The sequence below is a fragment of the Eschscholzia californica genome, unplaced genomic scaffold, assembly GCF_041429995.1.
Source record: "Eschscholzia californica isolate CP2 unplaced genomic scaffold, dmEscCali1.0.p SCAF_1, whole genome shotgun sequence".
Lineage (NCBI taxonomy): Eukaryota > Viridiplantae > Streptophyta > Magnoliopsida > Ranunculales > Papaveraceae > Eschscholzia > Eschscholzia californica.
In genome coordinates, this window is record NW_028238198.1 from 38,968,912 (window position 1) to 38,982,869 (window position 13,958).

At 41.0% G+C, this 13,958-nt stretch overlaps 2 protein-coding genes across 2 annotated transcripts; both read right to left on the reverse strand.

Annotated features, from left to right (window-relative positions):
* Positions 1 to 653: 653 nt before the first annotated feature.
* LOC147566692 (DHHC-type zinc finger family protein) lies at positions 654 to 5,218 on the reverse strand. Its single transcript, XM_086653199.1, has 7 exons — positions 3,496 to 5,218; positions 2,385 to 2,477; positions 2,197 to 2,298; positions 1,925 to 2,002; positions 1,744 to 1,842; positions 1,552 to 1,647; positions 654 to 1,217 (listed from the first exon to the last, which is right to left on the reverse strand). The coding sequence occupies exons 1-7, from the start codon at positions 3,766 to 3,768 to the stop codon at positions 1,104 to 1,106; spliced, it is 855 nt and encodes a 284-aa protein (XP_086509325.1). The 5' UTR covers positions 3,769 to 5,218; the 3' UTR covers positions 654 to 1,103.
* A 5,563-nt stretch (positions 5,219 to 10,781) lies between these two features.
* ZIP2 (ZRT/IRT-like protein 2) lies at positions 10,782 to 12,543 on the reverse strand. Its single transcript, XM_086653200.1, has 2 exons — positions 11,692 to 12,543; positions 10,782 to 11,473 (listed from the first exon to the last, which is right to left on the reverse strand). Exons 1-2 carry the CDS (start codon positions 12,332 to 12,334, stop codon positions 11,082 to 11,084), a joined length of 1,035 nt encoding a protein of 344 aa, XP_086509326.1. The 5' UTR covers positions 12,335 to 12,543; the 3' UTR covers positions 10,782 to 11,081.
* Positions 12,544 to 13,958: the final 1,415 nt, after the last annotated feature.

Sequence of the window (13,958 nt, forward strand, 5' to 3'; positions counted from 1 at the left end):
CCTTTAAAATGTTGTACTTGAATTCTGCAAAAACAATACTCTGGGTTGGGCATAAAAGGTGCATGTGAGTATATGCATGAATTGAGTACTCATAACTTGGGAGAGTAGTAATGTGTGTTTTTGAGGTCGCCATCTCTAAGTAGACCCCATTTAATATTTGGTTCCCCAAGTTGATTACATAAATGTCTCTTGGTGATGCTGAAAGACTTCTGGCCGGCTGTATAAGTTGACAAACAGATAGTTGTTCGAGCTTAGTGTCACGTTTACTTAGCTTCGAGAAAGAGATTGGCCGCGGTAGGGGCGGGGTACGAGGAGGACGAAGGGGTTGGGGCTGTTGGGACAGGGTTTCACTACACATCTAATCTTCGTCTAGGTGCTTTCTATGAGTATCCTGCCTACAAGAAACACACAAGGCAGCTTATAATGACGTAAAGTAGCGAAAGGGGTAAGTCTTGGCTCTCCCAGAGACATAATATGTTCCGTTTGGACTACCTACCTCTGTTAGAGAATAGCCATGAAGGAGAGAGAGATATCAGACAGACCTGCTTCCTGATCCCTCCTCCACCCTCAGTCTCCCTCTTTAATTTCCTTCTTCTAATGCAATCCATGTTCGAACTTTCTTGCTGGAATAAGAACGAGAGGCACATAGAATTGGGAGGAATCAAGATCACTATTTTACTCAATCATGCATGTTGTACAATAAATCTTACAGTCATTTGCCGCCTAAGGCTTACAAAAAATACATAATACAAGCTTGATCAGTTCTCTGTGCAAATCAGCCAGTTTTCTGAGGCATTCCTTCTTTTGATATGTTCAGATTGGAACTTAAATTGAACATGGAGAGCCTCATTTTGAGTGTTGAGCTCTTTGCAAATTATAAACATCAAAAAGCCAATTTCTGTATAAAAGTTTTCACTACTTTGGTGTATGGACTACTCGTTTCATTTGATTCTTACACGAAATAGCCCGCGGCAAGTAATTTACACGGTGGGATGGTTGAAATGGACCATCCCCATCATCACGTCAATGTTAGCTTCTTCTCATCCATGTTACATCAGTAGGATCGGAGTTGGCTAATTCAAAACCTGCAACTAGGCCAAATATCATCTTGAGGATGACGAGGAGATTGCGCTCTCAAAGGCTGTTCGGAAACGTAGGCCTGAACCAATATGTTTCGAGGTTGGGCAGACCCATGTGAAGATGTTTGGTCCCAGAACCTGTAAAGAATTAAGGGAACTGGTCTAAACAAAATTTATTACATGAAATAGTTATTTTAGAAACACAATTTCAACCGAAGAAGAAGAATAAAGAATGATGTCGAATATGTATGATAAGAGAACACCCCTACAAAGACTCAGCTTTGTTTGAGATCGTGCCAAAAGAATAGAAAAATTTTTTCGAGCCATGCAAAGTTAATTTGCTACAAAATGCATTTCCATGTAGACGGTGGGAAGTCCACCACTCTTCCAACGAAGATCACAACCTCATAGAAGTATTAACAATGAATTTACACATTATTCATCAGGAAATAAAAGGATTTGAGATGCTTACTGTTGTTAGATTTTGGTAGGCACCAAGATTATATGGATGCTTATAGACATTTCCAACCTTCTCTGCGAGCCACATTGCTCTCACTCCTTCATGATACTGTCATGAGTTAGTTAAACCAAACAATCAGAACATCAAAAATTGTACCATTAATATAAAGAGCGAGTCATGTAAAATCTGAAGTTCCCATCAAACCTCTATTGTGGTTTGATTCTGCAGAATGAGGTATATATGCCAGCCTAGAAGAATTCCTAATGCCGTGGCTAAAGGAACCAGTAACACCCCAGAAATAATCTGTGTAGACAACAAATTATTAGTACATCAATTTTATGTGGCGCATAACATTCGAAACAACAGAACAACCCAAACAACTTACGTAATAGATTCTGGGAAAGCTTTCATCCTGCTGCTCATCCTTTTCAGCATCATTAAGGACACTACCAAGAAGCAAGATCTGAACCAAAATCATAAATTCACATCCAATACATAAGACTTCGCCATTTTGATTACGCTATTTTTTTTGTGAAAAAAAAATTATTACGTTATTACTAATTTACTATTATTATTCTGTTTTGTTTATTCTTTGCTTTGTTAATTTTTCCGATGGGCGAGGGAAGGAAAAAACAAGCAGAGTGGAGGAAATCATACCAGTGAGTGGATGCATGCCAGTACAGCATACAGAACAAAGACGAAGAAAATCTTATAGTTTGCATGACCAACACAATTATTGATCCAGATGCAATGGTGATCCTGCATAAAGGATATGACAATTTAGATAGCTAACTCAGAAGTGTATAAAACCTTTAGCTTGCTTATCTAATACTACTCATCCGTACCATTCTTAGTACACATCTCTTGCAAACACGACAGTGATGTGCCCGTGGAGGCTTGTAATGGGAGCACTTCTGGCAGTACCTCAAATCACCATTCTGCAAGAAAATCATATGGACTGGTAATCTTTACCTAGCAAGAGGCACCTTAACAAGAGAAACCTATATACTTCCCAGTTCCCCCAAATTAAATTAATGTGACATTTTACACCATACTTGACAACGTAAAAAGTAACAAAAGCAAGTGTTCCACTGCAATAAGTTTTTAAGATTTAACCCAAAGCACGCCATATCGATAAATTACCAATGACATGCAACTCAATGATAGCACAGACTTGGAAGTTAACAAGCTAGAGCTAGCTAATTTTCACATACCTATTCAGCAAACATAACATAGAGTTTTACAAGTTTTCACACATGGGAAAGGATTTCTGCAAATGCCTCACAGTTTAAAAGTCAGGATTTGGGTTAGGGTTTTGAAGAAGATGAAGCAATATATGTACTATCTTTAACTCATTTCATATTGGTAAAATCATGCCAATTTTTTTTTTTTTTTTTTTCTGTTCATGAAAATATTTCGTAGGTTACATTTCATAAACATAGAATATTGCATTTTCACAATGGAGGTAAAATATTATTTCGAAGTGTAGGCACATGAGAAGTAACTAATACCACTATGAATGTAAACTCGATAAAGATTTTCTTCCGATCGGTACTTAACCTACAAAATGTACCCAATTGATAACCAAGGGAAAACCCCATTGACAAACCACGAGAAGAAATAGTTTATCTCCTAAACTACCCACAACTCCAAATAACTCAAAAGATCATAATTCACTACTGATAAACCATTAACTACACTAACTAATTTATTAGATATCTGAAAGAATTCATAGACCCACAAATGGCATATTATCCTATTCCTAATTCACAACTCTCTAGACAAGGACAGAGGGATGGCGTTATTTTAACCCAATTAGAAAGCTTTAGCTGTCACGAAAGTTCAAAAACTAGAAAAAGAATCATGTTTACAAGATTCTCATCCAAAAAACTAGGTTACACAATTTCAATTCAAGAAACACAAACAAAAAATGAAGCTTTGGTTAAGCTTTCTTACCTTCCTCTTGATTTCATGGATGGGATTGTCTGAATCTTCAACATCAGGCATGTAAGTAGGGGGAACTCCACCTGGATCTCTAACAATGGCGATCCAATAAGTAACAACGCAGATAAAAGCGGTTAGAGTGAAAGTAACGGCGTTAAGAAGTCCAGGAGAAGACGTCAAACCGAACCAGCTATCAATGAAGATGAAGACGGTTGTATAGTATATGTATGAGATCGCCGCGAAAACTACTATAATTGGGAAAGTGATGGTGCCGCTCTGCCTCATCTCTCTCCCTCTTGCGCCTCTAACGGCGGCGGAGATTCCTGGAGGGTTTATCAGTTCCGGCAACGACGTAGATCTGTCAGGTAGTGATGACCGGAAATTAAGACGGGGGGAGGACGGAGGAGGTTATCGAGAGAAATGAAGATCCAATTAAAGTTTGATTTCAGATGACAATCGCGGGGATTTGGTATCTTTTCTTTTTCTAGTCGAAAATGCCCTTTCCTTACTTATATAAGGTAGTATGAGTTTCTAGAATGGCTGCCGGAGCCGGTACCCAATTCGGACCCCATCGAGTAGGTAGGTAGGTGGTATGGTATTGGCCGGTCCTACTCATCCGAAATTGATGTAACAGACTACCCAATAAAAATGATGTTTGGCCCGAAAATATATGTCGACCTCAGCCCGAAAGCTGATGTGGCTGGCTCGCATTGCTCTGGCCCTGTTGAAAGAAAAGCACCCAAACCAATGGGAGCCGGCCACATCAGCTTTCAGGCTTGGCGTCCCATTTTCGGGCCAAACAGTAATACAATTGGTATGTGCACATTGTGAGAATAGTCTCAAATAAAAGAGTAATCTCATGCCAAGACTTGGCTAGGTCGTGCATGACTTGCCATGTCCTAGCCACGCCTTGTTGTGTTCGCCCCATGGGCAACTTTTGTCAGGGTCGTGCCACGTCATGTTCGACGCCACATTCAACCTCAGGCTGCCCATGACTTGTTGGTTGTGGCCGTTTTGCCTCGGGCGTTCCTAACTTGTGCAACCTCTTGTCACCCATGGCTTACTTGGTCTAGATAGTTCCCTGCCTCGAGCGTTCCTGACTTGAGCAATCTTGGCTCATTTTGTGTCTTGCCTTCGGCGTTCCTGACTTGTGCAACTTGGTCCATGCCGTGCCTTGCCTCTTTAAGTATCTAGGTCATTTCATAACCTATACACTATGTTCTCACATACTTATTATGAATTAGTTTTAAGATGAATGATCGCGAGCTTCTAATACACACCCTATGACTAGCACCCAACCCAGTCAAATCAGCAAGGGGCCAAAAAGGAATATGCTAAGCAATCTTTATAATCAACTCCCATCAAATATTGAAACACCAAGTTTACAAAAGCAAAAAAGTTGAGCTCAGCCCACTCAAGCCTTCAACAAAATGTCAAAGCATAGCATTTTCCTGTAGAAAACAACACACTAAAGCAACAACAGGAAGCAGATGGATCGTCGAGTGGATGGCCACAGTGGTGGGATGGTGGTCTCTTTGTTCATCCGTAAACAGTCGTTGAAACAACAACTCTCCTTGAAGCTGCTTCTGTGCTATTGGGAATAGATATCTCGTTGATGATATTGTTCTTTAGCTGTCAGGTGATCTAATTTCAGCTGTTAAACTATGAGACTTTAAGCTCCGCCGCACCCACGTCATAGCTGATGTCACCCCTTAAAGTGCTCCTACTCAAATCTTTGCTATAATGTAGCCAGTATTCTATTTCATATGTATAATATATTAATATTGTAATAGTAGTTGACTATGGGTTACGAAACACCATAATTGATTCTGTAAGAGGCGGTTTCCAAATTGGATTTGGATGGCGGTTTCCAAATTTTGTATGGCGGTTTGGGTTGTGGCAGTTTCTAAATTGGAATTGGTTTCCAAAATTTGGTTCCCCCACCGGCTTATATTATAATATAAATAGGGGGTCTTGGGTCCAAATCTAATCAATCAATCATCAACACCAACACAAACAACAACTCTTCTTTAGAGAGCTAGAGAGAGAGCAAGAGTGAGAGAAATTTTTCATAGTTTTTGAGCGGTGTTAAATTTCTCGGTCGTCGAAGATTTAGTATAGAGGGTTATTACTATACGGTACCATCTTGGGACGAACTTGCGGATTGTGTTAGTCGTCTTCATCTATCCTTCAATAAAGATTTCTTGTTCGCCCGAGGACGTAGGCTTTAAAGCCGAACCTCGTTAAATTCTGTTCGCATATTTGATTTTGACTTAGCTTTTCGATTAATCTTCATAATCGGATCAATTTCTAGGTAGGTTCGATAGCTTCCGCGACTTTTAGTTATAACAATTGGTATCAGAGCCTTGTTTGAGATTGAACGAAAAGAAGATGGGATCGAGAAGTGGTATGGTCAAATCAGGGAAATATGAGATAGAGAAGTTCAATGGGAAAAACGATTTTTCTTATTGGCGGATGCAGATGAAGAATCTGTTAATCTCGCAGAAATTACACAAGACGTTGACGGGAAAGAAACCAGGAGATATGTCAGATGAGGATTGGGAGGAGTTAGATCTCGAAGCACGGGCCACCATTATGTTGTGTCTTGAGAGGGACGTGGCGTTCCTAGTAGACGGAGAAGCAACGGCGGCGGGTGTGTGGTTAAAGCTAGAAAGCAGTTTCATGACGAAAACTTTAACGAATCGGGTCTACTTAAAATCCAAATTATTCACATGTAGAATGGAAGAGGGTTCTTCTATTCAGGAATATGTGAATAGGTTTGACAGGATTATCTCAGATTTGAAGGATATTGATGTTAAGGTTGAGGATGAGGACCAAGCCCTCATATTGTTACTTTCATTACCTAAATCCTATGAGAACCTTGTTCAAACTTTGATGCTTGTTGGTGATAGTCTAACCATGGAAGAGACGAGAAATTCGCTATTAGCGGATGACCTTCGTAAGGTTGCTACTAGCAGTATGGCGTCGGGTGGAGTAGACAAGGAACAAGCACAAGGGTTGTTTGTAACAAGGGGGAGGAGTAATGAAAGAGGAAAGGGAAAGGGCGGGAAATCTAGATCCAAATCTAGAGGCTCTTTCAAGAAAACGTGCTTTAGTTGTGGTGAGCTTGGCCACTTTAAAGCGACTTGTCCAAAGAGAAAGTTGAAGCAAAAGAACGAAGGCTACAAGGAGAAACAAGAGATGCAAGAGGCGGGATATGTGTCAGAAGAGGCGGACGAATGTTTCTCGGTGACTGAGGTGTCTGAGAAGATCTTCGATAAGTGGATGCTTGATTCAGGGGCGTCACACCATATGTGCCCAAATAGGGAGTTGTTTACTACCTATAGGAGTATAGATGGTGGTACAGTTATACTGGGTGATGATAGTATATGTAAAACTGTGGGACTCGGAACAATACGGATCAAGATGCACGATGGAGTGGTGAGAACATTGACGGACGTAAGACACATACCCGATTTGCGGAAAAATCTAATTTCCCTTGGTGTGTTGGAGCGGAACGGCTGTAAGATAATTATAGAGAATGGCTCCATAAAAGTCGTTAAGGGTTCTTTGGTGGTAATGAGAGGTACTCGTTACGGAAATTTATACAAACTTTTGGGGACAACAATTACGGGAGATGTAGCAGTAGGAATCAGTGGAAGGGATCCAACGGCTAGTACGAGGCTTTGGCATATGCGCCTTGGGCATATGTCAGAAAAGGGTCTATCTCTGATGTGCGGGAAAGGCTTGTTGAAGGACATGAAGAAGCCTTGCATGGAGTTTTGTGAGCATTGTGTGTTCGGGAAGGCACACAGGGTGACGTTCTCTACAAGCAAGCACAGGAGCAAAGAGGTATTAGACTACGTACACACCGATGTCTGGGGACCGGCAAAGTTACCTTCCAAGGGTGGTTCCAGGTATTTTGTTACATTCGTTGATGATCATTCGAGATTTGTCTGGCTTTATTTTCTGAAGCATAAGAATGAGGTATTCAACACATTCTTGGTGTGGAAAGCAATGGTTGAGAACAAAACTGGTCGAAAGCTGAAGACGTTAAGGTCGGATAATGGGACCGAGTACACGGATGGGGCATTCAAGGAGTTTTGTAATCAGGAAGGCATTGTGAGGCACTGGACAGTAGTAAACACACCTCAGCAGAATGGAGTCGCAGAGAGATTGAACCGTACACTACTTGAGAAGGCTAAATGTATGCGCTCCAATGCGGGATTAGGCGTAGAATGGTGGGCAGAATCTGTTGCTACAGCTTGTTATATAGTGAACAGGTCTCCACATTCTTCTTTAGATGGCGGCATACCTTACGAGGTGTGGTCAGGTGAACATGCAGATTACGGGAGACTTAAGGTTTTCGGTTGTACGGCCTATTACCATGTTAAAGGTAACAAACTTGACAATAGAGCAAAGAAGGCAATTTTCTTAGGATATGCTACAGGAGTCAAGGGTTATCGGCTATGGTGTACGGAAGACAAGAAGTTTGTAATCAGTAGAGATGTGGTGTTTGATGAGTCATCTATTGTAGCTATGGCGAAAGCTACGGTGCCTAGTTGTGGTGATGTTGGGTCTACTAAAGCTCAAGTAGTGGAAGTAGAAGCCGAAGACCAACGGGTTTCTAGGAATCATGATCAGGTGGAGCATCAGGATAATACTCAGGATGAGGAAATTGATGAACCCGATCATGAGGAGGTTCAAGGGGAAGGTACACAAGTTTTACAACAACAACAGCAGGATGTTTCGGTACACACTAGGCCGAAACGGTTATATAAGCCGGTACAGAGGTTAGGGTCAGACAAACCTCTTAGGCATTATGGGCAGGCAAATCTTGTTGAATATGCACTCTCGGTGGAAGACGACGAGCCGGTCACCTTCAAACAAGCTATTACCGCGGAGGATAGAGAGAGTTGGTTGGTTGCTATGCAAGAAGAGATGGAGTCTCTTCACAAGAACAAGACATGGGAGGTTGTCCCATTGCCCGAAGGTAAGTCTGTTATTGGTTGTAAATGGGTGTATAAGAAGAAAGAGGATTCTTCCGAGATCAAAGGTACAAGGTATAAGGCAAGACTAGTGGCCAAGGGTTATGCACAGAAAGAAGGGGTCGACTACAATGAGATTTTCTCACCGGTCGTGAAACATACTTCTATTCGGGTGCTATTGAGTATTGTTGCTCACAGGGATCTTGAGCTGGAACAACTCGATGTTAAAACCGCCTTCTTGCACGGAGATTTGGAAGAAGAAATTTATATGGCTCAACCTGAGGGATACAAGGTTGAGGGTAAAGAAAATCAAGTATGTCGTTTGAGGAAATCTCTTTACGGATTAAAACAATCCCCTCGCCAATGGTACAAACGATTTGATTTTTTCATGCTAAAGCATGGTTTTCGCAGAAGTGACTATGATTGTTGTGTATACATCAAAAAGCTTCGCGAAGGTGACTTTATTTATCTCCTTTTGTATGTGGATGACATGCTTATTGCTTCTCGAAGCATGGTGGAGATAAATAAGTTGAAATCTCAACTCAGTCAAGAGTTTGAGATGAAAGACATGGGCGCTGCAAAGAAGATACTGGGAATGGAGATTAAGAGAGAGCGGTCAAGTAAGAAACTGTACTTGAAACAGAAAGGTTACATCGAACGAGTAGTTTCTCGATTTGGGATGCAGAATGCGAAGGCGGTGTCAACACCTTTGGCACCACACTTCAGGCTCTCGGGAAAACAATCTCCCACTACTACGGTGGAGAAGGATCATATGGATCGTGTACCGTATGCTAGTGCAGTTGGCAGTTTGATGTACGCTATGGTGTGTACTCGTCCGGATATTTCACAAGCGGTCAGTGTGGTTAGTAGGTTTATGGCAAACCCCGGGAAGACACATTGGGAAGCTGTGAAGTGGGTCTTGAGGTACTTAAAGGGTACCGTTGATACGGGTTTGTGCTTTGGTGGAGACACATGTCAGGTAAGCGGTTATGTTGACTCGGATTATGCTGGCGATCTAGATAGAAGACGATCTACTACTGGTTATGTATTTAGGGTACATGGTGCTCCAGTTAGTTGGCGATCGATGTTACAATCTACAGTTGCGTTATCTACTACGGAGGCCGAGTATATGGCTATGGCCGAGGGTGTGAAGGAAGCATTGTGGTTGTGGGGTCTTCTGGATGATCTAGGGATTAAGCAGGAGTGTGTGGATGTATGGTGTGATAGTCAAAGTGCGATCCATTTGGCGAAGAATCAGGTCCATCATGCTCGTACTAAGCATATCGATGTCAGGTATCACTTTGTACGAGATGTCATAGAGGAAGGTGATGTTTCTCTCATGAAGGTACACACAGATGAGAATCCCGCGGACATGTTGACTAAAGTGGTGACGTGTAGCAAGTTTCAGCATTGTCTGGAATTGCTACAAATCGGCTCGTGTTAAGTTGCCCGAAAGGGCGTAATGGCGACAAGATAAACTTTATGTGAAGGGTTGGTAGAACTACGGTAGGCTTGATCCCGTAAAAGGGTACGTAGGCAGCCATGGTCATATGGTGCAGTCGGATGAAGTTACAAGAAGCAGATATATCTTACAAGGAGTATCCTGGTGTTCGTCCAAAATTTGAAGGGTATCAAATTGTGTACGAGGTGGAGAATTGTAAGAGGCGGTTTCCAAATTGGATTTGGATGGCGGTTTCCAAATTTTGTATGGCGGTTTGGGTTGTGGCAGTTTCTAAATTGGAATTGGTTTCCAAAATTTGGTTCCCCCACCGGCTTATATTATAATATAAATAGGGGGTCTTGGGTCCAAATCTAATCAATCAATCATCAACACCAACACAAACAACAACTCTTCTTTAGAGAGCTAGAGAGAGAGCAAGAGTGAGAGAAATTTTTCATAGTTTTTGAGCGGTGTTAAATTTCTCGGTCGTCGAAGATTTAGTATAGAGGGTTATTACTATACGGTACCATCTTGGGACGAACTTGCGGATTGTGTTAGTCGTCTTCATCTATCCTTCAATAAAGATTTCTTGTTCGCCCGAGGACGTAGGCTTTAAAGCCGAACCTCGTTAAATTCTGTTCGCATATTTGATTTTGACTTAGCTTTTCGATTAATCTTCATAATCGGATCAATTTCTAGGTAGGTTCGATAGCTTCCGCGACTTTTAGTTATAACAGATTCAAAGGAAGGCACATAGATTATTAAAATCACCATTTATATGTGATCAATCCAATTTTCTCTATTTACATCCTCTACTTATCTCTTATAAACCAAACTATTTAATATAAATCGAGTGATCGTGCAAATAATTCAAACGAATGACATGTCTTGATAAGATTAGATATGTCTCTAGTAGTGTTATTCTAAGAAAGAACAATCCTAATAAAATACTGTATTATTTTTGTCACATACAATCTGGAACACAAATGTGATTCCTTTCTTAAAGAAGAAAAACAAGAACAATTCACAAGTATAATTGATACAAGAGATAAATTTTGCAAACGTTTGAAGGATCGTTGGACCCCGTTTGAATTGAAACTGTTATTATGAAATAGCAGCAAATATGCAAAGAAACTGAATTTCGTACAGAAGAAGGAAGAAGAAGTAGGTCAATCCCAGATCATGACTATTGCCATTACAGTGACTCCAACAAGAACAGCAAGAAACTTAAAAAATGGAGTATCAAAATAGCAATCTTTTTCAGGTTTGAATCCTTTAGCAATGAGATGGTTGATGGCTACATAAATAAAGACTCCACAAGCAAATCCCATTGAAATGGCAAAGACCCAATCAGCTGTTTTTCCTTGTGTTGTGGCATCGATAGCAATCCCAATCCCTACTCCAATAGGGCTCGAAACAGCAAATGCAAATGAGTAAGCTACCGTTGCTACAAATGGCCTCTTCGGTATCAACCTAAGCAATGCTATTCCCATGGCTATGGCTGCGAATATCTTGTGCAAAGATATCGTCCATAGGTTTCTCCATGCATCTGCTTTTGTATCTGTATTTTTCATTCACATACGATATAAATACATGGGCAAATAATCTAGTTTATACATAATAATCATCTTAATTACTTAGACTGTGCATCATTAGTGTAGATTAATTAGAGCATGATCGGCCGAAGCGGTTGTACGCTCACGTAATGCAGTATTCAAGAGGGGATTTTACGCCCAAAAACAGAATTTGCTTGATATATAGATATGGATTAGAGCATACCTGAAACACCAACAGCTATACCCTCAAAGACTGAGTGAAAACAAAGGGCAAGGATGAGAAGCACAGTATCTCCAAATGAAGAAGTTTTGAGGAAAGCAGCTGGTGGGATACTATGATTTGTGTGTGATCCCTGCCCTTCTTCTTCGTCAACTACGTCGACTTTAGCTCCGTGTTGAGATGTCGTTAGACCACCAACAACACTACCATCACGACCACCCTTTGTGACATGTAAGATTATACAATCACCCAACATGGTGAGGAGATAACCGGCGGAAGCAAGCATGAAAGAGAAAGGATACTCTTTGGTAGTAAGATCCGCGAAAGTAGAGGTGGAGTCTGATAGGAAATGCATTAGAGAAGTTCCAAGAAAGATACCCGCAGCAAATTGAGTTCCCAAAAGGAGGAAACTCTCATTCCATCTGTAGAAATACGGAGATACGCCTCCGATAAAAGTAGTCACTAGAAAGATAACTAGGCACCATATCTTAACAGCAATTAGGCCCTTGGTCCGCAAAGGATCATTACCAGTACTACTTTCTTCGCCTTCGTCATGAAGATTACCTCCATGACCCTTAACTACTTGAGAGAATATGAGGATCATTAAGATTGGTATCATTGACTTCATTACTCTCATAGAATTCATGACTTACGACGAAGCTCGATCCTCTCTTTCACTCTCTAGCTAGCTCTCTGGGTTCTAATGACAATTGGTACATGATTATGTATAAGTAGAGATGACAAGAAGAAAAGAAAGAGTTATTCAGCCGGGTATGAACTGTTTTTGTTTTTCCCCATTAATTTTGGAATTCTTCTCTCAAGTGCAGTACAGGGTTGAATATTGGAAGTCATAATATGTAGTACTAAGTTGACATATCAAGGTTGTGAACTTGTACTACACAAGAAACCGCCCATGGACAAAAAAAAACTCCAAGTAACTATCATGTGGCCTACCTACTGTGGAGAACATAAGCCCAATATCATTATTGTTTGGTAAACAATGCGCCGCCAACCATTGATATAGGATTCCTTTCATGGAGATTTTCACCTATCATTATTCAACGGTAGATACACTCTCGGATGTGGGGGGTGCATTTATCGCTAAAAGGGTGGAATGTACCGAGAAATAATGTGTATGATACTATGCAATTTGTGCAACCTGGTGTACATGCAATCTGCACGAGATTGGCCGCTTTTCTTGATAGGTCTTGACGGTACCATTCTTCCGAACTACCTAGGCCCAGCCCAGTCACATGATTGTATGAGAAGGTTGTGCAGATGCGCAGGTGTTGTAGGCTGGCTATTAGAAGCACTGGGAAGTAGAATGGCCACTGGACAAAAATTGTTTTATTTTCTCTGTTATCTTAACGATACAACTGTACCTTTCCAAGAAAAAAATTAACTGTCGCGCGTTAGCTTTGTTAAGATTTAAATTTTGTATGACTCCATATAACAATTTAAGGGCTCAAACTACAAGTCATGTCCGGAAAGGTCCGCATGCTTAAAAATTATGGTATTCTATTAAATGATATATCATATATCTATCTAGAAACAATAAATAACCAATATAAATGAAGTAAATTGGATTTATTGGAGGGGTTTAGTAAGTGTGGGTATGGTCTATGGGCCTTGCATGCTACAAGTGGTCTGGGTCCATCTCACCCTAAAAGATAGCGGAAGAGGGTAAATTTTTTCCTCACAATTATAAAGTAGTCACTACCACCTCCCACAACCAATGTGGGACTAAACACCAACATTATTTCTCTTACACATTAGACCTGAAAGACTCCCTATCTCGGGGCCTTACAATGAGACGGAAAGACTTTTGTCAACTTTTACTATGATACCATTTGTGGGTGTGGGCCCTCAACAATGAGACTGAAAGACTTTTGTGGATTTGGACTTTGTGGGTCATACCCCAAAATGGTTTTGGGGCTCTCTCACACCAAGAGCCAGCTTTTAGGTGAGACAGGCCCAAGCCCACTTGGGGGTAAGTGAGGCTCACGGATCATATCCACAATAAGTATATCTGCAATGTTGTCTTCGCTTCTGCAATATATGAGTTCTATTGTTTTTGGATTGTGGAGATCTCTTAGGAAATGAATACTTACATCTATGTGTGTGCTTATGGTGGGAATCGGGTCGAATAACTTTAGTCCTGATTCGGGTGTTTTGGGTACCATATATCAATGACTAATGGACTTAGAGGGCGAACTTGGACAAGGCCTAAGCAAGAATTTGTTGCACAAAGCCCGCTATAGGTACTAGTT